At 53.6% G+C, this 24,787-nt stretch overlaps 1 protein-coding gene across 3 annotated transcripts; it reads right to left on the reverse strand.

Moving 5' to 3' along the window:
- Window positions 1–407: 407 nt before the first annotated feature.
- On the reverse strand, window positions 408–23,415 carry CLASRP (CLK4 associating serine/arginine rich protein). 3 transcript variants are annotated; one of them, XM_001375266.4, is made up of 21 exons: window positions 19,557–23,415; window positions 12,508–12,620; window positions 10,751–10,848; window positions 10,218–10,319; window positions 10,053–10,132; window positions 9,737–9,821; window positions 9,501–9,649; window positions 8,880–8,976; window positions 7,275–7,353; window positions 7,100–7,173; window positions 6,490–6,531; window positions 6,038–6,268; window positions 5,569–5,820; window positions 2,152–2,355; window positions 2,007–2,046; window positions 1,575–1,635; window positions 1,404–1,462; window positions 1,009–1,055; window positions 833–915; window positions 723–747; window positions 408–552 (listed from the first exon to the last, which is right to left on the reverse strand). In XM_001375266.4, the coding sequence occupies exons 2-21, from the start codon at window positions 12,604–12,606 to the stop codon at window positions 510–512; spliced, it is 1,950 nt and encodes a 649-aa protein (XP_001375303.1). In that variant the 5' UTR covers window positions 12,607–12,620; window positions 19,557–23,415; the 3' UTR covers window positions 408–509. The 3 variants fall into 3 exon arrangements, 2 of the variants coding, with proteins under 2 accessions (XP_001375303.1, XP_056652340.1); XM_056796362.1 differs by lacking the exon at window positions 19,557–23,415 and adding an exon at window positions 16,435–18,617; XR_008911631.1 differs by lacking the exons at window positions 408–552; window positions 723–747 and having other exon boundaries at window positions 2,003–2,046.
- Between the last annotated feature and the right edge of the window lie 1,372 nt (window positions 23,416–24,787).

Below are 24,787 nucleotides of genomic sequence, written 5' to 3' on the forward strand. Positions count from 1 at the left end.
AGGCCAGCCGGCTAGCTGGAGGACCCACACAAGGGTCTGTTGGGTGGCCGCCTCCAGGGGAACACGGCCCAGACTCTGGGTGTGTGCGTAAGTGGCCCTGTTTGGGGAGGACACCTGGGGCAGCACCTGCCCGTGCCCAGAGAAGGGTAAACAGGCAGGCTCCGGGAGGGGAGGCTTCGGCTGGCCTCGTTCCCTGCTGCAGACCTGGGAGCCGGGCTCCCGTCGCAGGGCGGCCCGCGGGGCACAGCTCCCCCAGGGACAGGCACTGACCTGCCCGGGCCAGGGAGGACAGCGCTGTGAAGATCACGGACTGCAGACTGGGTTCCACTTACTGCTGTCCCAGTGGGCTCCATCCTGTGCCTCCCTCCCTCCCCGTCCAGCCCAGGACACAGAACAGCAAGGCCAGGGGAAGTAAATACCCTTCTAATTTATTCCACAAACAAGTGGTAAAACCAGCAGCACCGACCCCAACAGGGGCTCCAGCCCCTCCCCCAACCCCCCATCCCCAACTAGTGGCGGTAATGAGGGCTTCGAGACCGGGACCGTGAGCGCCTAGGACAGAGGAAGAGAGACATTGCGTGAGTGCCAAGGGGGGAGGCCCTGGCGACCTGCCCAGATGGCTGACGAGGGGGCAGGCTGAACCCTGGCCATGGCCATGCAGGGGAGACCAGGGAGGGGGGAAGGGGGGACGGGGGGACGGACAGACAGGGAGGGGAGCTTACCTCCTGGAAGAGCTGTATTCACGACCTGGAAGAGAAGGGCAGGGGGCTCAGTCCCCACCCCACAGAGAGCTTAAGCTGCCCCCTGCCCACCACCCAGCCAAGAGACTCACTGTATCGGGGGGACGGGGATCGGCTCTGTCGGCTGTACTGACGCTCCCATTCTTCTCTCTCCTTCTCTCTCCGTTCCCGCTCCCTAAGGGGGAAGGTGGGGGACACAAGTGAGGAAACCCAGGTGTGGCATTAGGCGAGGGGCAGGCAGGCTGTGGGCACAGAGGGGGGATCTTACTTCATTCGGATCTTGCGGGCCATGGCACGGAGTTCATCCTCGCGCTCCTGAAACACAGACCCCTCTCAGGGTGGTGCCCGCCTCCCGGATCCCCAACAACAGCCACTAGCCACATCCCCCTCTTCATCTCCCCCCTGGCTCGGGCTAAGTCCTCACACACAGGCGCTGAGAGCCCAAGCTATGCCCTCTGCCAGCAGGGCACTCCCTCTTATAACTACTGGGCCATCCTTTCCCCCTCAGCTGTCAACATCTCCCAAAGTCCATATATTTGCTACGGCCTTGGATGCGCACACGCACTGCTCCCCAGCGCTCCGGGCCCTGCCACTTGTCTGGGGAGCCCTGTGGCCAGCCATGGGGCCCACCCAAGGGGAAGAGGGCCATTTTCTCCCACTCACCTGCCGCTCATGCTCCTGCTGAATCATCTTCTCCTGAGCTGCCTTCTTATCCGCCTTGACTGCAGCAAAAAAGATACACAAGGAGGCCCGGGGGTCAGAGGCCGGTGGTCAGCCTCTTCCTCCCTGGTGGAGCCCCTCCACAAGGGTCGTAGTGCTAGGAACCTCACTTACACTGTCTGTTGAGGGCCTTCTGCATCCTCAGTTTTAACTTCTCTTGGGGGGTCAGTTTGGGCTGTGGGGAAATGAGAGAAGGGAGGGGTGGTGGGTGCTCCCGCCTCCTCCTCCAGCCTCATCATAGAGCTCCTGGCTTTTGAAGGAGGAAGAGAATGGGAGGGGGAGGCCCTCAGGAGAGGTTACCCCCCAAAGCGGGGCCAGGGCCCAAGGGTCTGCACCACCCCTTGTCCTAGAGGTACCTGAGCCAGGGGCTGGAAGCTTCCTTGGACTACCCCCAACACCCCTTTGGGTTCCTGCCCTAGGGGCACCCCCATCTTAGTCCCAGCCATCCCAAATGCTCTGCCCCCTCCCCAGTCCCACTGTAGGCGCTTGGCTCTGGGTGGTGCCGCCGCTGGGAATTAGACGGGCGAGTTCCAAATTCTTACTGACTTTGGCAGCTCCTGTCTCTTTACCCGAAGCTGTGTCGGCCCTGAGGGAGGAAAAGATGGGTTGTGGGTTCAGGCTCTCCCGGACACCCAGGCCCTTTGGGCCAGGGGCTTTGGGGACCCCCATCCCGCCCTGTTCCCAGGCTCACTTTTTCAACTTCTCCCCCACGGCCGGGGATGCCGCCGGCCTCGTCAGCTTCTCCCTCAGGGGAGATGGGGAGTGGGTGCGGCTACGGCTGTGGCTTCGACTTCGGCTGCGGGACAAGCTGGGCGACCAGCTACTGCGGCTGCTGCTCCGGTGCCGTGGGGCCCGGCCCCCTCGGCGGTACCGCTCCCCTGACCGAGAGCGGCTCCTGGGGGAGACAAAGCGCCTAGGTGCCATGGGGGCCTGGCCCAGCTTAGGCGCCCCGTGCCCACCTGGAAATGGGGGTGCTCGTGCTGGCTTTGAGAAGAAAGCATTTCTGGACGTGTATTATCAGCACGAGGTGCAGACTGAGCTGCTGCCCAGCCAGAGCCCCTCAGCCCCAAGGCCAGCTCCGTCCTTGACTTCCCTTCTTGGGCTCTTGTCATTTTGGATCAGTATTTCAGTATAACTGACTTCCTTTGTTATCCTACATCCTTTATTTACACATTTCAGCAGGATGGAAAGAAAGGTTCTAGGCTTCACCAAACCGACTGCCCCATGAACACAGAGTTCAGCTCCCCTGCTCAAGGCCAATTCTCTCATTCTGCAACCAGAAAAACCAAAATTATCCCAGGACCTTTGACTTGCTAACTCCTAAAATCCTAAGCTTGAGTGCTAGAAGGGGTCATCCGGTCCGGAACATCTAGGTCCCTCAAACAGGTGCTACACTACAGTGGTAGAATTTGAACCCAGGCACAGACTCCCAAGTGCCTCCCATCTTTTCCCTCTTTTGCATTCCAGCACATCTATGGCCTCATCGCTCCCAGCATCCTCTGCTCCCCAGGCACAAGCTGGGTTAGATGAGGAAGATCAGGGGCACAAAGCCGGCCACCGACTTGTACCCTAGCCTAAGGCCTCCACCCTAGCCTTAAGGCCTCCAGACAGAGCGAGCCCCACTTCCTCTCAGACCTCCTCCTTTTGGAGGACTAAACCTTAGCACTTGAGCATGCCTCAGGGGACAGAGAAGCAGACCCAGAGTCTGAAAGACCAGAGTTGGAATTCTGCCTCAGTTTCCTCAGCTATAAACCAGCTCTTGAGGGCCTTTGCTTCCCACAGTTTCTGTGAGAATCCATTTCAGTCATGCAAGTACTGACTCAGAGGTACCATCCAAATGCCATCTGTAATGCCCAGGGCCAGGCCTCCTGGCCACCTCCCCTCTCTGGCGCCAACCCCCTTGGGCCTGACCATCCTAACCTGTGGGTACTCCATCCACATCACCTACATCCTTGTGAGCAGGAGGGACAGAGACCCCGTTCCCCTCAGGCTGCTGTTGAGAGCCAAGCTCCAGGGGGCCCAGGAGCCCCCCACGCGGTCACCACGGTGTGGCTGTGGGCGTCCCATTCCACACGCATGCTCTGGAAGCCTACCCCAAAGGCTTTCTCTTGGCCAGACTGAAGGGCTTTTCAGTCTGGGAGATGCCGCCTGCCCAGATCTTCTGGGACACTAACGGGCACCCAGATAAAGAGCTTGTCTCGGCGTTGGGAACCTACAGTCCTACTCTGCCAGTGCGCGTGCATGTACACACACACTCACGCCATCTGTGCTGTTTTCACTGGGGCCAATGATCAGTCTCCCAGCAGAGGCCCAGGACAGAGGCCCCGGCCCTAGCCCAGAGACCCAGCACCAGTTGGCATCTCACATGGTCCTTCCTCTGGCACCCACAGACCCTCTCAGAGCCTGGACCTCTCACTTCCAAGCTAAGTTCTAAGGCAGCATATTTCCCTCCTCTCGTGCCCTGTCTCACTCAGTGAGACTACTGGGGGGCTGTCCTTGTATGGCGTGAACCTCCACAAGGACCCCTGGCTGCCTGGCGGGCTGCCTGGCTGTCCAGGAAAGGCCTAAGGCATGTCAGAGTCAGGATTGGTACATGGATCCTCCTGACTCTGAACGCAGTCAGAGGCTCTCGCAGAAACCCACCTGGTGACTGTCAAAAAGGAAACGAGGCTAATCTGGCAGGACCCACCCCAACGTGGCTGAGCGGTCATTAGCCATCTGTCCCTTCAGAGATGTTCTGGCCTAAAGGCTGCCCTGCCTTTCCTGGCCTCACGCTGGCCGGCTCAAAGTGCCCACTGCTCTTGGCCAAGCCTTCAGGGGAGCAGTTTCTCAGTGACCTTCCCAAGTGCCCCCCCTCCCCTGGGAAATGCCAGTGTGGGTCAGACCAACAGCACAAATCTCTACCCCACCACATGATGTTACAAGGAAACAGAAGCTAAAAGGAGAAAGGATTTGCCCTGGTCGCCCAAGAACTAAGGCCAGTCCTCTCTCTGTCAGCCTAAACCCTGCCTTCTTCCATGCTAAGCTAGCCCCTACCCAGCCACCCCTTGCTCAAAGACCTTGATTGGTCCCCCAAAGGCTAAGGATTCAGAGCTGGATAGGACCTCAGCTGGGGCTCCACTAGACCTTGCCCTATTATTCTGCAGATGGAGAGGAGGCCAACAGGGACGAAGAAACTTCGCCAGTTCATATTTCTGGCTGGGAGCAAAGCCAGGATCTGAACACAGGTCCTGTCCCACCCCCATCTCTGTATACCACTTCAACAATTCTCTCAGGGGTTGACAATGCTGACGGCCCACCAGCCAGTTCCCTCTAACACCACCTCTTCCTCTCCCTCTGTCTCCCCCCCGCCTCTGACGGTGTGTGTCTCTCTCTCCCTGTCTAGGGCCGGAGGCTTTCCCTTTCTCGAGCTCCCCTGAAAGCTGTCCTGGCTCCCCTCAGGCCCCACATTCGTCTACCCCGTACCCATGGGTCCTGTCTCTGCTTTCCTTTCTCTTCTGAGGTCCTGTTGGCCCTCCCGAATCCTGCAGAAGCGAGGTGTCTCTCTCATCTCTCCTCTTGGCATCCTCAGACCTACACCCTCCTGAGCCTGAAGCTCCTCTCCTCCCAACTGTCCTCGGTCCTCCCTCTCCTCTGTTTGGCCTCCTTCCTCTGAGTCACCCAAATATTAGCTTTCTTGGGGCCCCTGAAACCCGCTGTAGTCTCGAGCCTCTTCTCGAGTCCCAGATGCCGCCTTCTTCCTCCGTCCGGCCCTGAAGCCCTCTCCATGCTATCTTGCTCTGCCCCTCGGCCAAGGAGCTGGCTAGCCTTCTGGCTCAGACCCACTTGCGCCAGAGAAACAATCAAGCCTCACCCTCTCCAAGACACTGCTAACAGACTGACCCCCGACAAGTTCTCTGGGGCTCCCGCTGAGGCATGGCCGGAGGCCCTCACTCCCATCCCCTTCCTCTGCTGAGCCCTCGCATGTCACGTGTGGCTCCATCATTAGGGGCTCCGTCTCTCATCAAGGGCTGGGACGAGGTCTGTGACACCCCGGGACAGCATTCGGAGCTGTGGTCCTCACCCCGCACTTAGAGCTGGCCGTCTGCCCCCCTCAGCTGACCGATACCTGGATCGTCGCCGGGCCCCGTAGCCACGTCGGGTGGGTGAGCGTGAGTAGCGGCGTCCGTCTCTGGAGCCGCCTCCAGAGTGACGCCGGCCCCGACTCCGGGAGCGCGAGTAGCGCCGGGAGCGCGATCGGGAGCGGGAGCGCATGTGTCGGCCCGGCCGATAGTGGCCCCCCCGGCGAGAGCGGGAACTCGACCGGGAGCTAGACGTAGGGGTGCTGGAGGTGCTGGAGGAAGAGGAGCTGGAGCGGCGACTGTAGGGGTGGAACAGACGGGAGGGAGGGCCGGTCACTGGCAGAGCGGCGCCCAGGGAGTCGGAGCCCCTAGGGGTGCGGGACGCAGGGGAGAGCGTCGCGGGTACCACTGGAGAGAAGGCCTGTCCCCACCCACCACGGCCACGGCAGGGGCAGGGGCACAGGCAGACGGACATCGGGACACAGCAAAGGTCAGGCGAAAGCCAACGTTACCGACCGGGAGCCGGCGTTCCGACCTGGCGCGGGGCCACTGCCCGGCTGCGGGGCCGTCGGGGGCTGGCCGGCCCGAGGCTTCCCCGGAGCTGCCCCTGCGCCCGCAGCAGCTGCCGCCGCCGCCGCCTCCTCATCACTGCCCCCGAAGCTCGTGATAAAGGTGATCTTTTCCTCACGGCCTGGTGTCGGTGACCGGGAGCGCGACCGCGATTCGGAACTGGACTCAGAGGGTGACCTGGGGAGAGGGGGAAAGAGGGGGCACGTGGGTGAGGAGAGGCCATCACTGAACCCTAGGAGGGCCCCAAGGAGCATCTTCACTTCATGTCTTCTCAAAACCCCAAAGAAGTCTCCATCTGTGCACACCACGTGGTGCCTAATAAACTCGGGGACCTGAGACTCCCTACTCCCCCCCGTCCCATCCCCCCCCAAAGAAGGCTACAATCTTCCAGGACTTACCGCTTGTACGGGTCATAGGTGGGGCTGTCTCTGCGGGCATAGCTACAGAAAGAGAACAGAGCGCAGCCCATGACGAGGGGTGCAAGCACCAGCCAGCAGCCCCTGGTCTCCCCCCCAGAAGAGATGCCCTTGGAAGGACCCAGTTACACACTTGGCTCACTCTCAATACCCATCCTCTGGCCAGCTCTGCTGTCTGTGGGAAGGTTCTCTGGGCCACTCCAAACCCTCTCAAGGTTCAAGCCCCCTCCTCTAGGGAGCCCTCCCATACCCTCCGAATCCCTAGGGTTCCAAGATCATTGAGCCTTGGGCAATAACAGTCCTCTCCTGGAACTCCTTCTTTTCCCTTCTCTTTCCAGATGAAGAAGAGGAGCCCCAGGGCTTAGGGGACCTGCCCTACCAGGGACACAAGGCCCCTACAATGCTGGAATCATACCTGGGTCCTCAGACTAGTGCCTTTCCCTGTCTCCTCATCACCAGGCCCATTCTCGGGGTCCAGTTCGAGGCCCGGCCTCAACCAGGGCTCTTGTCCCTAGTCCCAGGCTGGCCTCAGGAGAAGCTCAAGACCTACAGTCCCTTCCCCAACAGGAGGGTCTGGAAGGCAGGGGCCTACCTTGGGGGGCTGATCTTCCGGCCCTTCAGCCTCTTTTCCCGGAATTCCCTCCTTTGTCGCCGGGATCGGCGGCCCTGGGAGGAAGGCAGGTTTGAAGGGAAGGGATCGGTGATAGAGGTAGAGCCCCAGCCCCCTCCCCAGCAGTTCTGCTCCTGGGCAGCCATGACCCTCTTACCGAATACATGGCTTTCTCCTCCTCCAGGGCCTTGGCATGTTTAATGGCCTCAGCCTCCTCTTTGTCCTTTCGCAGCATCCTAAGGGAGGGGAGGAGGGTACAGGGGTTACAGGTAGGGGCACCCAGTCCCCTAGGGGTCTAAATGGCTCAGGCTACTGCCAGGAGAGGGGCTGTAACGGTCCGGCAATGTTCATTCTTCAGGTGAGAAATGAGGGTAGCCCAGAGAGAGAAGCAAGTGTGGCCCAAGGCCACAGAGGTTTGGTAGCAAAGACAGTATTTGAACCCAGATCTCCTGAGCACTAGCACCATGCCTTCCCACTATCACAATGCTGAACATCTTCCCCAAGACTGCGATGGCTACGTCCCGTTTTGCCTTTGTTCCATGTGTCCCCTCCCCGCTCTCTCCTCATTTCTTTCTTCCTTGCTCTGTCCTCAAACCCATTCAATGCTGCCCTCTCCAAAAAGTCTTCCGTGCTTAGCACTCCCACAGTGATAATGGACAATCCCATAGGCCTCGGCAGTAAGTCCCACAGCATCCCTGGGAGGACGGGATAGGGGGACAGAGCTGAGACGGTGCCCACCCTCAGGGTCTCAGACTCACACTTGGGGTTCTCTGGACTCTGGACTGCACTGGGCAGCTGAAGAAACTGAGGCCAGCTGCAGAGGGCAGCTCACTTGCACAGATCACACAAAGCAGCAGGTGGCAGACCAAAGGGCTAAAGCCAGCCCTCGGGTCCTTCCACCCTATGCTAATGCCTCCGCACTGGGGATCCATCTACACTCCTCTCCCTGTTACACCAATAGCTCCGGAAGGGAACTCCTGAGAACCTCTGCAGGCTGGACCATGGCACTGGCCTCCTACAACTGCAGACAGGTTCTCACAGAGGAAGGGAAGGGACTTACCCAAGATCCCCAAACTGTGTCCTGGACAAGCCAGGCCTGGGAAAGATTCCTGGTTCAAAAGGGAAGATGGGGGGGAGGGGGGGGCAGGGAGCAGAACCTCATGAGGAGGCAGAACCATCCCAGCATCACAAGGGCAAGAGATCAGTGGGATGACACGCCAATAAGACTTAGTGCTGAAAAGGGCTGTAGGACTCGTGGTTGCATTCTAGATGAGGGAATTATGGCCCACAGAGGGAGGCAGGGCCCGGGGCACTAGGCAGAGGCCCACTCCAGGGCCTCCCAGGCAGCCTCATGGCCAAGGGCACAGCTCTGGTGTTTGAGCACAAGGTCCTGGCGGGGTCCCAACGTCATCTGGCCAAGCAGACGTCGGGACTAACACTACGAGTTCTTCTAACCCTGAGCCTGGTTTGCTAGACAAGGAGGCAGAAACTCATCCAAGGACACAAAACTGGCTGTCTAAGGCCATGGCCTTCCTCTAGCTCCTTTCCATGACATTCTATGCCCCCTGGGCAGCTTCCGGGCAGTCACTGCAGGGAGGAGAGTGGCAGGGCCCTGGGCTAAGGGGAGGCCCATATGCCTAAGCACAGGAGAACAGAGGTCATCCCAGTCCCCTGTGGAAAGGGGAGGAGGGGAAGGGGAGGGTGGGCGCCAGGCCTGCTGGGCCCCTGGGCGCTCTCAGGCCAGCTCCAGGCCTCGCCTCACCTCACAAAGTCCCCGTCCGCCATGCCGTACGTCGTGGCCTGCTTGTTCAGGTCGGCCACCTGTTCTTGGTTTAGCTCGTCCACATCCACTTCCACATCTGTGCCCAGAGAGCACCCATCAGGTCAGGAGAGGCCAGGACAGTGAGGAGGCTGCCCCAGGGAGAGGGAAAGTGGGGGGAGAGCAGGGGCCTAGGGAATGAGTGAGAGCGCCCCATCCTCACCTGGGTCTCTGGGCAGCAGAGACTCACTACCAAGCTGAGCCTCTGCAGGGCACCCTGCCTGAGCTCAGGAACAGCCTGCTCTTGACTCTAAAGGAATCTTGGGGTGGTACCAGATACATGTGTGTACATGCATGCGCATTCTGCATGTGTGCTCCATTCCCAAGTGGCTAAGCATGGATGTTCCCGGCATGAGCAGCGCATGTATGCATGCTCGCATACATTCTAGGTGCGGCTGCATGTCCTAGGTGTGGATGCCGTGTGCATTTCTCTGGCGTTGCATGTGAGCGCCCTGAAGGTGAGGGACACGTGGGTGCGCCGGCAGCCCGCCGGCATTCAGCCTGAGCCGAGGGCAGAGAGCAGGGCCCCAGCAGGAAGAGGACGAGGGGCCCAGGCAGACCCACCGATGTCAGGGATGACCTCATCTTCATCGGAGTTGCTCTCCTCCTCCCCGGGGGACTCCTCGTCCTCGGGCTTCTCCAGGGCCTTCTCCACCTCAGCCACAGTGCTGTCCTCGTAAGTGTAGCCAATGGACGCCTTCTTCTCCGCCAGCCTGGGCCGCCAAAGAGAAGAGGCCCATCAGGCCCGCCCCCCCTCCTGGCCAGAAGCTCAGTGCCTGGCTGCCCCCACCACGACTCACTTCTTCTTCTCCTCCTCATTGGGTTTCTGCAGGCCCCCATAGAGCTCGTCAATGTAGATCTGGTACAGACACTGCTCCTCTGAGACTGGGAAGGCCCAGGCATGGTCGCCAAGGTGGGGAAAAGACACTGGCCATCAGGGGGCCCTCTAGGAAGCCCGGCCTGGCCCCGCCCCCAGCCCCACCTCTCCTTAACCCCTCCCCTAGGTCCCGCCCCCAATTCACCCTAAACCCCTCCCCACATCCCTTCCTCCCTGGGACTCAGGCCAGCCTCCTGGGGCTTGGCCCCTCTCAGGCCATCCCCCTCCCCATCGCTCACTGCCAGCAAAGTCGTTCTGCACCAGGCCTCGGTATCGCTCGTAGTTGCACTTCCGCTCATCGGACTCCTGCTCTGGAGAGCTGGGGGAGAAAAACGCAGGCCTTGGAGGGGGCGCCGCCATGGACCTTCCCAAGCCCCTGGGTGCCCGCGGGGGCAGGGACTCACATGGTGGTCAGCAGCGGTGGGGTGTACTCCGGGATGTAATCCAAGTGCGCGCGGACATCGAAGCGATCGATCATGGTGTTGGTGTCTCCCTGCCACGGCATCCTGCGGGCCACGAGGGGCTCACCAGCCTGGCCTTGGCCGTCCCCCCACCAGCCAGCTCGGGCTCCACACAGAAGGGAGCTCTTCTGATCGCAGCTGCTTCTCTCTCCATCCCAGTCCCCACTGAGGGTCTCCAGCCAGTGTCCCAGCTCGAGCCCCCCCTTGTGCTGGTTCCAAAATGTGTTTTCCCCAATTCTCCCAAGGCTGGTCTCTTTCCTCATCCCAGTGAGGGAGGCTGCCCGCCACCTGCCCTCTAGACTACCCATCCCCATGCTCTGGCCTTACCCAACTTTTCCCTACTTATTCTCCCGGGGTTCCTTTTCCGTGTTCCACACTCCACAAACTGTCCTGGGGCCTGCCTTGGGGCCTTTTACCCAAGCTCCCCAGACCGCACCCCAATATCCCCAACCACGTGTCCCCAGTCCCAGCCTCACATGTTGACGGGGCTCTCAGCAGCCAGGGCCACTGCTGAATCTAGATGCACCTTACAGGCCCGGCCATGCACCTGCAGGAACTGGGCAGGGTCCTTCTTCTGCAGGGACAAAGATGGCTCTGAACCACAGAGGCAGAGAGAACATAGCTCCAGCCCGAAGGGCAGAAGCAGCAGGCCTAGAGGCAGGAAGGGGCGCAGCCCAAACTAGAAGCCAGCTCTGACTGCAAGGACAGCCCCCAGCACACTGCTCGAATGGCGAGAAAGGCCAAACGTGCGAGGAGCTCCAAGCCCGGCTCCAGGGGTGCCCTCTGTGGGCAAGCAGAGTCGGGCATGGCATCGCTGAGGACAGTTACCACGTAAGCCCTGAAGGCTTCTCTCCTCCAGGACAAAGGCTCATTCTGATAAGAGTCTCTCCCACGGCCCAGGTTTTCCAGCCCCTCTTGATGGCCCTTCCAATGGAGGAGTTTCAGTCTGTCAATTCTCTTGGTGAAATACAACCCCCAGACAGACAGAAGCTGATCAGGACTGAGGCTCGGAACACGTCAGCTCCTCTGACAGTCGTACAGCACTGACTTTATGGTCAATTCAGACTTTCATGTTTTTATCAAAAATGTTGACAAAGCCACAGTGCACATTCGAACTCGAAGGCAGAGGCAGGACCCAGAAAGCTCCTAACCCGCTAGAATCAAACTGAGGAGTCACAAAAAACCAAGTCATCAACCTGGACCCCCAAATCCACATTCACGAAGGCCCACCAAAAAAGGAGCCTATATGAGGAAGCTTCCAGGGCTGGGGAGGCTCAAGGACACCCAAGCAGTGGCAGAGACAGTAAATGCACCTGCATCCAGACCTAGGGAAGGATCAGGCTGGCTATCCTCCTTCCTGATCTTCATGTGTCTGGCTCTGAGCCCCAAACCTGAGAGGGCACGAGAGGGCCACAGAACCCAGATGGTTCAAGAGGAGGCTGGCAATGCTTCAAACGACTTGCTCTTACTCTCCCATCTCCATATTTGAACCCCCCAGGACGTAGCCCAGTACCTACACAGGAAAAGGACTTTAAGGCTTCCTGAATTCGCCGATTGATATATTAAGGGCAGTTAGGGGGTGCAGGGCATGGGCGTGGAGGAGTTAAAATCTAGACACTCAGTAGTTTCATAATCCTGAAACAAGTTACCTAACCCTGTTGGCCTCAGTTTCCTTATCTGTAAAATGAGCTGCAAAAGGCATGGCAAACCACTCCAGTATCTTTGCCAAGAAAACCAGATGGGGTCACAACTGAACAACAAAAATTTAAGGAAAAGCAGAGAAAATCGTTGGGCAGATCAACAGCCTCGAGCACATTAAGAATTGCCATGTGAAGAGCAGGTAGGTGGCTCAGTGCTTAGAAGCAGGCCTGGAAACAGGAAGTCCTGGGTTCAAATCTGACCTCAGACCTTTCTAGCTGTATGATCCTGGGCAAGAGACTGAACTCCTATTGCCTAGTCCTCACCTGATGTAAACTTGAGGTCCCCAAAATCCAAATGCACTTTGAATTACACTCCACCATGTGCCCAATTTCTTTTTCCTTCATCTTCAAAACACAGTTCATTTCCACCTCTTCTAGGAAACTTTCCCTGCTTTTTCCCGTCCCTTAAGTAAAAATTAACATGGTCCCCTCTCCTCAGGGTTCCCTGATCCAGCTTTCCGTCCCTAATCAAAGGCCTCACAAACACATTCACCACACGGTCAAAGACACCCCATCCCCCAGGCCTCACTCACAATCTTTTCGTAGTACTCTCGTCGACGCTCGGCACGCTTCTTGTAATCCACCATCATGCCTCGAAGCTTCCGTTCGTGTTTCCGGGCCTCATGCCACATGGTGGCGGCCAAGCCTGCAATGGAAAGCCCAACCTGAGGAAAGGGGCTGGGGAGGATGGGGATGCCACCCTCCTCAAGAAATTAGGGTCAAGACAGCTCTCAAAAATCTTGAGCCCAAGTGTCTCCCTCGAACCTTACAGTAGAGCATGGGAGGCCCAAAGAAGGGAAGGAAGGGCTTGGCTGGCAAGATGAGAAGGGGTCCTTTAGGGCCCACAGACTACCCCGGGGGAAAGGTAGAAAAAGCCAGTCCTGGGATTTCAGAGACCAAACACAAACTGCAAGATCATTAGAATTCAAACTCTGCCCCGTCCCTTTACAGGTGAGGGAACCATGGCCCAGAGAGGAATTTCTCTCAGACTGGAAAGTGCAGAAACAAGAAGGGCTTAGAAAAGCGATAAAAGCATAATGACAGAACCAAAGGCCAGGGAGTTAGGACATCTGGGTGCCAGTTCAACTCCTATTGGCCAATTAGACCTTGAGCAAGTAACTTTCCCTTTCAAATTTACAACACCCCAACCATAAAAAGGCTTTAGCTAGATGCAAAGAGGGAGTGTCCTGAACCAAAGCCCATCCTGGGGAGGTAGCCAGGGAGACTGAGTGAAGGGAGTCAAGGTGAGGATTTCTGAGCTCCAAAGGGCTTTCAAGACCCTTTCCCCCCTTTAATTTGCAGACAAAAAATGTAAAGCCAAGAGTTCACAGATTCAGGGAGTTGCAGATCCAAGAAAGCACCACAGGGAATTCCAGGGAACATGAGGAGGAATAAGGATGCTAAGGCAGCATCATTTAGAAAGTTAGGAGGAATCCTGGGTTCAAACCTGGATACATACACTTCCCAGCTGTGTGACCCTGGGCAAGTCACTTGACCCCCGTTGCCTAGCCCTTACCACTCTTCTGCCTTGGAGCCAATACACAGTATTGATTATAAGGCAGAAGGTGAGGGTTTAGATTTTTTTTTAAAGTTATGGGGGTTGGGGGTCTGAGAGACCACAAGGCTGGGCTTGAAGAAGATCATGGCGGCCTACAATGTGCCATAATAATACCATGCTGGAAGAAAAGATAAAGGCACTGATTTCAGTGACTGGTGGCATGTGGGGTCACACAGTAACATCAATACAGAAAGACAGACGGCTCTGCTGGGCCCAATTCCAGGGAGGGAGCCGATGGGCAGGAGGGGCAAACTGAAGCTTTAGGGGAGACAAGGCTAAGGCGGGGATTTATGGTTTGGTTCTTCTCACTTGCTTGATGAATGGGGGGGGGGGGGGGGTTTGGAGGTGAAAATAAAGTTGATGACTTTTAAAAAGAGAGAAAGGGCACAAGAAGGCCCTGCTCTACTGGAATGGAAGCCCTTTGTCCTCGATTGGCCCTGCCTGTCACAGCCTGAAACTTGACTTTGCCCTGAGGACAGCTGTTTCAGGAGCTACCCGATCCTGGCTTCTCCCAAGGCCAGGAAAAGGAGACAGCAAACTCCTGAACTGACCCAGAGCCCCAGGATCTGACTGACTCAATTCACCCAAGGAGTGACCCGATTGCCCTCTAGCCTCCCACTCTCCAGAAGTGAGTTCAAATTCTGCCTCAGACACTTCCTATATACGTGATAACCACAGAGCAAGCTCCCTTCAGGTTCCTGAGCTTAAAATGGTGGAAACAACACAGAGATGAAACCAGCTGTCCTCCAAGCACACTACAGCTGGCGGGGAGCCCAGGGAGACAGGACTAGTAATGGAGGACTTCACTCGGCGACCTGGACCTGCCCAAAGAAGAATGCTATCCTTCAAAAGCCAAGAGGCGCAAACACTTCCAAGCTGGGTGACCCTGCCCAAGTCACTTAACCCCAATTGCCTTACAGCTCTTCTGATACTTAGTATCCATTCTAAGACAGCAGGAAAGCGTTTGTTTGTGTTTTTTTAAGCCCAGAGGAACCCCTAAGGGGAACTTTGTTCCCAGCCTGATTCTCCTCCAAAAGAAAGAGATGGGGAGGGCTAAGTATACCAGCTAATGGAGCAGCTGAGTCCCTCAGGGCCTGGCCTGGACTCCATACAGAGCTGGGGAACATCAAGGGTTCTAGGAAGGTCTGGTGTTCTCCTGGGGATCAGTGCAGGAACAACAGGAAATCCCACAGAGCAGGTGACCATGGAAAAGGCACTAAAGCCCCCGAGGAGAAAGGCTGGCCTGGGAAAAGGACTCCACTGGGGAGCAGGGAGCAGGGAGGCCCATTGAGGGGCAGGCCTGGTCCGGACGACAGCCGAGGGGCCCGGGAACTCTTCGGCTTCTCTGGACCAGAGCTGGCTGGCTCGCTGCCCTCCATGGCTCTGAGGAATGACATCCCAGGCCTCTGAGGGCCTGGCAGAGGGAAGTGCTGAGTCACCACTGAGAATGACAGATGGGCAAATGTCAACACCTCCAAAACAAGGGAGCAGAATCTGCAGGCTCTGGCCACTGGGCTTCACTGCCATTCCCGTCAAAGTTCTTCCCATAAAGACAGGCTGCTAATGGGGTGGGGAGTGAGGTGAGGGGCAGAAGACAGAGGATGCTGGAAAAAGGTGGTGCAAAAACTGAAGAGGGCTGTAGAACATCCTGCTTTCAAGGACAGGCTGTGCCAGCCTAAGCGTACTTCTTTAGGAGTAATGACCAGAGGGGCCAATCACAAGACTGCTACAGATATAGGCCTGGGTGGGGCTTGGAGTCAGGAAGACCCAAGTCCATGTCCAGCACTAACTGGGTGACCTTGGGCAAGTCACTTAACCTCTATTGACCTGGGCTTCCTCATCAGTACAGCAGGGGTAAAAACAGCACCAACTTCTCAGGCATTCTTAAGGATCTAATAATAAAGGGCTTAGTACAGTGCTGAGCATGTGTTAAGGACCCTATAAAATATTGGTAGTTATCATTATTACTATTATTATTACCAGATGCAAGTCTGCTTAGATTTTAGCATTGCATTTGATTATGTCTCATGCTACCCTTGCAGGAAGATGGACAGGTGTCTGTTCTTGGAACTCTTTAAAGACTCCCAAACCAGTTTTATGCCATCGTGGAAGGACGTCTTCTTGGGAATGCCCCAGAGACCAGTGCCTGGAAGAAGGCAGAGATGGCACACCGATCCCATTTGCAGATGGCACAAAGCTGGGATAAAAAACATCCCAAAGATAGTCAGGATGGAAAAAGGCCCAACAGATTTGAACTGGGGCTACATCTAACAGATGACTGTTTTCTTTGAAGAGGCCTGAGCCTCATCTCTCAACATAGGGAGGGGAACTCCCTCTCCACCAATGGGGTGCCTACTTGGCATCTTCTGATCCAAGAGAGTAGCCTGAAGAGTGAATTTTAAGAAGCATGAAGCAGCTCCACTAACTGGGTTGTAGAACTCTCATCTCCCAAACAAAGGACAGGGCAGGAGTGGCCTCAGTTCCTTTGCAGAAGTCCTGGGCAGGGAAGGGGCCTTCAAGTTTACTAGGAGCTGGCAGTATGACAGAGCCTGTATTCCCTCGGAGGATCGGCATCTGGGGTTGGGTGGGGTGAGGACAGCTCTTGGCATCATGTTGATTTAGGGAAGCCCACCCATACACAGCCAAGGGCCTCAAGAACAACCAGGTCCTGCCATATTTTCTAACAGTTGGAGCTTTTTCCTTGGAAGAAGAGAAAGCTTGAGGAGGCAAGAAAACTGGCTTCAAGGATGTGAAGGGGTACCTCAGAGAAGAGGCCTAGACTTGTGATGCTTCACCACGCTCAGCAGAACTAGGAACAAAGGATAAAAGCTGCAATTAAGCTTGAGTAGCAGGAAAAACTTCCTATGAGAGAAGTCTGATGCCTAGAAGTTAAATGAGCTACCTAGGGTATTCTTCAAGAAAAGGCTGGCCACCCTGAGGATGGCCACTTGTCAGGTATGTGGGGAAGACAATCACTGCTCTGGCATGGTCCAAAAGAGATCGTTTCTAGATCTCCTTCCTATTTAGACACTTCTCCCTTGGCTCTCCTCTTCCATTTCTGGGCACCCTCTCAGGCTCCTTTGGTTCCCTGCTATTTTCTCTGGCTTCCTGTGTGTGTGTGGATACCTCCCAAGGTTGTCCTCATCCAACTATTCCTTTGTGATCTCATCTCCTCCCATGACTTCAATGATCCCCTCTACACAAATGCCTCAGAAACCTAAAGATGCAGCAGAATACCAGCATCTATCTGGAAATACCCATCTCTATGACCTGAAAGCATAAACTAAGACTATCCAAAACTACATTCTTTCTCCCCTTTCTTGGGTCTGTGCTTTTGCATTCCTGAAAACCTGATGTTATACCCCTCGTCCAGCTCCATCTGCTAAAAAGTCCAACTCAGGAACCACCTCCTCCATGAAGCCTTCCCTAGCCATCCTCCCACTCACGAAAACATCACATATTCGCCCCTCTAATTATGCAGATCCTTCCTTGACTCCATCCCCTTAATCATATTCCAAAAGCTAATATGTTTAAGCACATTTCTTCATATTCCTGCAAGGCTATAAACTTAAGGATTTTCTTTAGCTTGGTGTATCCAGCACATGGCAAGTACTTAATAAATATCTGTCAAAACGAAGTGAATTATTGAGAGTTGAGAGAGGTGAAGGAAAGCAGCTAAAGGCTCAGTGGATAGATAGAAAGTAAGACCTAGAGATAGGAGGTCCTGGATTAAAATCTAATGTCAAACACTTCCTAGCTGAGTGATCGTGGGCAAGTCACTTAACCCCCATTGTCTAACCCTTACCATTCTTCTGCCTTGGAACCAATACTTAGTATTGATTATAAGACAGAAGGGAAGGGGTTTTTAAAAAAGAAAAGAGCTGAAGGGGGCAGGGCACTTATCTGAGGTCCCAGTCAGTGAGGATACAGTCATGAGGGACTGGGAAGAATTTGGTGGGAACAAATAGGGAAGAGTATATCTGTTTTCTAAAAAGAGTAATGGAGTACTGGGGGGGGGGGGTGTGATACTGGGGAAAGGCTGGATGCTAGAAAAGAAAAGGTTTAGGGCACTAGGAGAGAGGGTGTGGGAAGGTGAATGAAAGAAGAAAGGAACTGAGGAAGATAAGAGGAAGACTGGTCTCCACAAAAGGGCAGGGACTGGGGAAAAGAGGACCCAGATTAATTAATGGGGGAGAAAGGATACAGAAAGGAAAATGGTGTAAGCAGAGCCGTCAAGCATACCTGGCCGTTGACACAGGTTAAAATGTCATTAGGAAATAGTTAACAAAATCAATTTAGACATAACAAAACCAAGATAGCATTACATTTCAAAATTAAGTCAATATGCTGTCATAGGCCTCTTTTCTATTTGAGTTTGACCCTACAGGTTTGGAGTCTCAGACAAGGATAGGCAGAGTAGGGTCTGGAATTGGGAGGGGAGTATAAGGTATAAGCCACACTAGAGAAAGTATGAAATGAAGAAGGGAAGGAACCAATTTAAAGGAGGAAAGCCTAAGGGAAAAGGGATTTAGGAACCAAAAGAGAAGGGATGAGGTCCTAAGAAATCCCTAATAGAAGGGAGTCTTTGGATCTAGGATATCTTAATGTGACCAAGAAAAGGTGTGTAGAGGAAAGGATTCCTGGTGAGGGGCTCAGAGAATAATTTAGAAATTCAGGAGAAAAGACGGGGCTCAGTGAGAAGAAGGGAGATGAAGGCCTAGGCTTTGCTGGAAAAGGGGAGGGGGTTGCCTCTAGGAAGATGGGATCTCAGCTTAGTGCAAAGCTTTTATAAGTCCAAGAATGGGGAAGGGTGAAGGAGTCTCCTAGAAAGGTGAAAGAATTTTGGAAGAGAGAGCCACAAGGTAAGTGTCTCAAGGAGGGGCAGGGCTCTAAGTAAGGTCTAGGAGAATCTGAGGTTGGGGGATGGGTGAACAAATGGGAAGCTGGAAGTGAGGAGGGAAGCAGACAAGGGACAGGGAAACATGGGGAGGGGCGCACTGACAGGTAGAGAATAGGAGGATGGGGAAGGGAGGCACTACAGGGAGTGGGAGAATGGAGGATGGGGGGTCTAGGGGATGGAGGCACAGTGGGTGAGCTGATGGGGAGGCCATAGATCGGGAAGGATAGGGAGAATGAGAGGACTGCCCAGACAAGGAGGATGGGAGATAGAGGCGGAGGGAGAGGGGCAGGGATATGGAGGGGACAGGAAAGGGAGGTAGGTGGAGCACTAAGAGGGGGCAGGGAGAATGGGGGCAAAGTGGATCTCTGAGAAGGCTGTGCTTCGTGGGGGAGCTGGCCTGGTGAGGGGGCACATAGATCCGGAAGGGGGGATGAGAAGCCTAAGTAGGAAGGGAATATTGACAAGGAGCGGGGAGAATGGGGGCAGGACAGAAGCCAGCAGGAAGCGGGTCTAGCTGAAGGATGTGCTCCGTGGAGCTTGGGCATGAGGAAGGGAGAACATCTGGGAGCGATAAGGATGAGGATGATGGGGGTCCTGGGGACGACGGGAGCACTAAACAGGGGAGGGGAGAATGGGGACACAGTAGGTTTTAGTGGAGGTGCTCCGTGGGGTGGGGTCTGGACGCAGGGTAGAAGCCCAGACAAGCGGATCATTGCTGGAAGCACAGTAGAGGACCAGAGCTGAGGCGCTGGGAGTCTAGGTGAAGGGGGTGCGTGTGATTGGGGGGGGGGGGGCTGGACATGGGGAGGGAGCCCAGACACGGAACGGCGAGAAGGGGGATCACGGTGGGAGGGGGACGCTGCCACAAGGCTGGAGGGGAGCCGCGGGGGCCTGGCGAGGGTGGGGGAGGGGTGGCCCCAGAGTCGGGGGCGCCTTCGCTGGAGGCGGGGACCCAAGCCGCCCCCAGCTCAGGAGAGTGGAGGAGGAGCCCGCGAGGGCGCGGCAACGCCGCTTTCTCCTCCAGGTCGCCCCGCGTCCTCCGGGGACAAGAGTCTGGGGCCTTTTGCCGGCCGGGGGCGGGGACATCACAACCCTGGCCGCGCCACCCTCTCTCCTTCACTCACCGCGTCTCCGCTGCAGCCGCCGGTGCCGGAACCGGAAGCTGGGTGTGCGCTTGCGCGCCGCGCCGGAAGAGGTGGGGCCAGAGTAGCTGGCGGGGCCCGGAGCCACGATTCCGCCCGGACTCGGCCTCCTGCCAGCTCGAGCCCCAGGCCCGGGGAGCACGCAGGCGCACCACCGGGAAGCGCCCGAGGGCGGAAGCCAAGGCGAGGAATGCGTCGACGTCTGGGCTCCACGTGATCAACGCTCCCACCCCTCCTCCAGCCCCTGGTTCCAGCCGCTCGGCTAGCTGCGGCTGGGGTCCCGGAAGTGGGGGGAAGGAAGAAGAGGAAAGGGGCCCGCGGGCCATGTGCTTGCTCGTCGGCCTGAGGCTGCTGGTGGGGCTGTTTTCCCATCTGTAAAATGGCCATGATTGGAGTGACCTCACCTTGCAGGGCTATTGAGAGGCTTTTTATCAGTGCCAGGGAAGCAGCTCCCGGCCAGAGTCAGGAAAGCAAAACTTTTCAGTTTTGTCTAACTCTCCGTGACCCCATTTGGGGCTTTCTTGGCAGAGATCCTGGAGTGTTTGCCATCTCCTTCTCCGGCTTATCTCACTGAGGAGGAAACGGAGAGGAGCAGAGGGAGGTGACCTGTCCAGTGCCATGCAGATAGAAAGTGCTGAGTCTGAATTTGAACTCTGGTCTTCTGGATTCGAAGCTCAGAGCCCTATACCCTGCACTATTTGGCTACCCTTGGAGTCAGGAAACACCTGTGTTCAAAAGTGGCCTCTGGCAGTAGCTTTGTGATCTTGGACAAGTCATTTAACCAACATTTGCTTCAATCCAATGGAGAAAGAAAATGGCAAACTACTCCAGTTTGTCCAGAAAACCCCATGGACAGTATGGTTCACAGGGTCGTGCAGAGTCGGGAGAATCGTGCACAATTAATTGAGCCACAGTAACAGATAAGTGAGGCAAAAGCAGTCTTAAAAAGATTTTGAATCAAGTTTTGATCTAGGTCAGACTTGGCACTCTGCTAGGTCCCCCAAACAGTGGTGATCTCCTGGATTTCTAAACTCTCAAATCAAGATCAGAATATGTGGCCAGTCCAAATGATGGGCCAGGCATAGTGCTAAGTGCTGGGGATACAGAAGTTGGCCAAACAGATAGCTACAAAGCATAATAAATGGGAAATAACAGAGAGAAGGTACTGAGATGAAGAAGAGAGGATTTGGAGGTCCCCTGTAGAAGGTGGGATTTGGGTTGGGACTTAAAGGTATCTTGTAGATCAGGAGTCCAAGAAGGGAACTGTTCCAGTCCTGGGAAACCCAGAAAATTCCCCAAGCTGAAAGTGTTCTATTCTTGGAACAGCCCAGAGGCCAGTGTTACTGGATTGAAGAGAACATGGTAGATAGGTATGACTAGAAAAGTGGGAGGGGATCTGGTCAGGAAGGACTCTAAATACCAATCCTGGAGGCAAGAGGGAGCCTCAGGAATTTACTGGATAGAAATAAATGGAAAAAGTGCTCCCATCCCCCTGAAGCCCATCCTAACCCTTTTTACATGTGGATGCCTCTACCTTAGGCCTTCGGGATACTCATAAAATAAAACTCCATCACATGGATTTGACCTAGGGAGGTTAATTGATGACTATGCCAAATCCAGTTATGAGGAGGGCCATCTAGTGCTGGCTCTGACCCTCTGATGGAGGTAGCTGTGCCTTAGTGGTTAAGAGCACTAAGCCTGCAGTCAGGAAGACCTGAGTTTGAACTTGGCCTTAGATACTTCCTGGCTGTGTGGCCCTAGACAAGTCACTTAATCTCTAATTGCCTCTCTGACAAAAGGATCAACTAGAACCACTGGAAAAGGAAATGGCAAACTACTCCAGTATCCTTGCCAGGAAAACCTCGTGAATAGCTATGGTTATGAGAGAGGGTTATGACTGAATGACTGAAAGACTTACCCTCCTAGCTCCTGAAGGTCTGAGCTCTTAGATCCTACAGGTCTTTAAGTCTCTGGTGTTCCTGGAGATCTGTGACTCATGTAACCTGAGGCCAAGTCCTTCCCCTTCATCAGACTTGTTTCCTACTTTCTAAGATGGGAGTGAGGGAGTGATGGTCCCTGCCTAGCCCCAGACCAGAGCTATTTTGAGGAAAATTCTTTAAAAACTTTATGTTTGTTTACAACAAACAGTGGGGGCTCCCACTCATTAAGACCTTTGGATAGAAGCACTTTCCTCTGAACAGCCTCCTGAGGCGGGGAGTTCATCCATCTCATGATATCCCCAGTTCACACACACACACACACACACACACACCAAATAGGGCTCAGTAAAAGGTATGGCTTTGCCCAGGGTCCTATAGCCAGGAAGGAGCTTGGAGCCAGGACTCAACACCAAGGCTCTGGCTCTCCATTGACCGCCAAACCATCATCTTCCTCAATGGCTACTGCCCATGGGCCAATGATTCTACAGCTAAGGGAAAGCTTTTCTGACACAGTTGATTTTGAGGAACTATCCTTTGGTCTTTCTTCCTCTTTTTTGAAATTCTTTTTCATAAGAGATGACTCTAACAGAGGCCCAGGGAGGGATACAGGGTGAAATATTGGTGATATAAAAACAGAAACAGATTGACAGTCACAACTGCCAGAGATGTTTCAAATGGCAGGTCTATCTATGTTTCTCCTCATTTCTTAACTTCTGTGGCAATTTTTTACCTTTAGGAGGAAGCGTCAACTTCTATGCATGGCATTGAAGACCATTCAGAATCTCACCTTAACCTCCCTTTCCAGGCTAGCTACATATTATGCATCTGTAATACTCTGCAATCCAGTGACACATGTCTCCTGGCTGTTCTTTGAACAGGGCCTCCATCATCCAACTCAGGGCATTTTCATTGGCTATCCTCCATGCCTGGAATTAGTCTCATATCTGCCTCCTGACTTCCCTCATTATTTTCTATTCATGTCCAACTCTTCTTAGGCCCATTTGGAGTTTTCTTGGCAAAGATACTGGAGTGGTTTGCCATTTCCTTCTCAGAGTTCATTGTACAGATGAGGAAACTGCGGTCAAGAGGGTTAAGTGACTTGCCCAGGGACACATAGCTAGTAAGTGTATCAGGGTAGATTTGAACTCAAGAAGATGAATCTTCCTGACTCTATGCTTAGCACCATATCTACTACTCCACTTACCTGCCCTGTGCTTACCTACTTATGCTATCTAAGTTTGAGTCTACTCTTGCCAAGGATCTTGGGTGTGCAAAGGCAGAATATGAATCTTAGGATGTATATAGCTTTAGCTACTTAGTCAATAACCTTTCAAAAAACTAATTGGATGTTTTGGAGTTTTGGTTTTATATGATTATTCACTTACAAAACAAATACTATGGAATTATGTTTTGCATGTATAAGCCAGATCAAATCGCTTGCTGGCTCCAGGAGGTGGGAGGGAAGGAAGAAGTAAGACAATTTGGATCATATAATTTCAGAAAACTTATGCAGAAATATGTTATTTCATGTGATTAGTAAAAAAAAAATTTTAAATCAGAAAACTAATTAAGCTTGGCTGATTATTATTTATAGCAATGTGGGAAACATCACTGGATAGTGGCTCATGAACAACAATACTAGAGAGCTCACCTTAGGGTTACCCCTAGAAACCTGAGGGAAGAAGTAGTCACTCCCTAGGGATCCAGGCCACTCAACACCAGTGTAAATTAGGAGAATAATCCTAAAAGTAGCACATCAAACACCCCCCAAACCTTATCTATCATTAAAAATAAAAATTAAATTGACCCTACAATCCCCTCAAATATCAAATATCCTTTATCTATCATCCTTAATCTCTCCCTCTCTCAGTCAAACTCTTAAAAAACAAACAAACAAAAAAAAAAACACCTCTCTATACTTCATTCTCTACTTCCTCTCCTCTCTCTTGCTTGTCAACCCCATGTAGTCTGGCTTCCAACCTCATCCCTCAACTGAAACTGCCCTCTGCAAAATTACTGATATTTTTTTTTAATTGCCAAATCTGGTGGCTTTTTCTCAATGTTTATCCTTCTTACTCTCTCTGCAGCATTTGATACTGTTGCATGCTCTAGATTATTACCTGCTCTCTCCTGGTTTCCCATCTGTCTAACTGCTACATGTCTCCTCTATAGATTTCTCCTCTTTGCCTTATCCCCACGCATTGGTGTGGCCCAGGGTGCTGTCCTAGACCCTCTTCTCTTCTCTCTCAACACTCTTTCTCTGGTGATCTGAACCATTCCCATGGAATTATCATCTCTCTGCTAGTGACTCCCAGATATATAAATCCATCCCTCAGCTCTCTCTAAGCTCTTCATATACAGTATTGCCAACCATCTGTTGGTAATTTCAAATTCAACATGCTGCAAGCCAAACTCCTTTTTTCAACTCTCCCTACCCACCATTCCATTCTTCCTAACTTCCCTATTCCTGTATTGGACACTACCATGAAGGTTGAGAGATTTTAATGTTGCTCATGCAACAGCCAAAGGTCACTGGCAGTTGGCTGTCATATTTAAGACAATCCACTATAAATACTTGGAGATCCCTGAGCTGGTCAATGCTAGTATGTTCTTACAGTGGCTATATGGGCAGTTGAACACACTCTTCTCCTTTCCAACTCAAGACCCAATTTACTGTCCACCTGTATTCATACCCACTGATAGGGAATTCCTGTGAATTGTCCACCCAAATGTTTGCTGCCATCTCTTTTTTAAACCCTTACCTTTGTTACAGTTAAAAGAGTGATTGCCAGAATAGTATACATGTCAGATCTTTGGGAAGGGAAAGACTTTAAAACCAGGCAAGACATAGAAAGAGTCACAACATGTAAAATAAATAATTTTGACTACATCAAATTAAAAAGTTTTTGTACAAACAAAACCAATGTAACTAAAATCAGAAGGAAAGCAACAAATTGGGAAACAATCTTCATAACAAAAACCTCTGACAAAGGTCTAATTACTCAAATTTATAAAGAGCTAAATCAAATGTACAAAAAATCAAGCCATTCTCCAATTGATAAATGGGCAAGGGACCATGAACAGGCAGTTTTCAGCCAAAGAAATCAAAACTATTAATAAGCACATGAAAAAGTGTTCTAAATCTCTTATAATCAGAGAGATGCAAATCAAAACAACTCTGAGGTATCACCGCACACCTAGCAGATTGGCTAACATGAAGGCAAAGGAAAGTAATGAATGCTGGAGGGGATGTGGCAAAGTAGGGACATTAAT

This window comes from Monodelphis domestica, chromosome 4 (assembly GCF_027887165.1).
Source record: "Monodelphis domestica isolate mMonDom1 chromosome 4, mMonDom1.pri, whole genome shotgun sequence".
Lineage (NCBI taxonomy): Eukaryota > Metazoa > Chordata > Mammalia > Didelphimorphia > Didelphidae > Monodelphis > Monodelphis domestica.

Excerpts from the sequence above, each read along its gene's own strand:
- CLASRP (XM_001375266.4), bottom strand. The coding sequence starts at position 12,606 with ATGTGGCATGAGGCCCGGAAACACGAACGGAAGCTTCGAGGCATGATG. Across the intron at positions 6,532-7,099 it reads CGGAAGATCAGCCCCCCAAG|CTATGCCCGCAGAGACAGCC; the intron begins GTAGGCCCCTGC and ends CTCTTTCTGTAG. Across the intron at positions 748-832 it reads ATCCCCGTCCCCCCGATACA|GTCGTGAATACAGCTCTTCC; the intron begins GTGAGTCTCTTG and ends CTTCTCTTCCAG.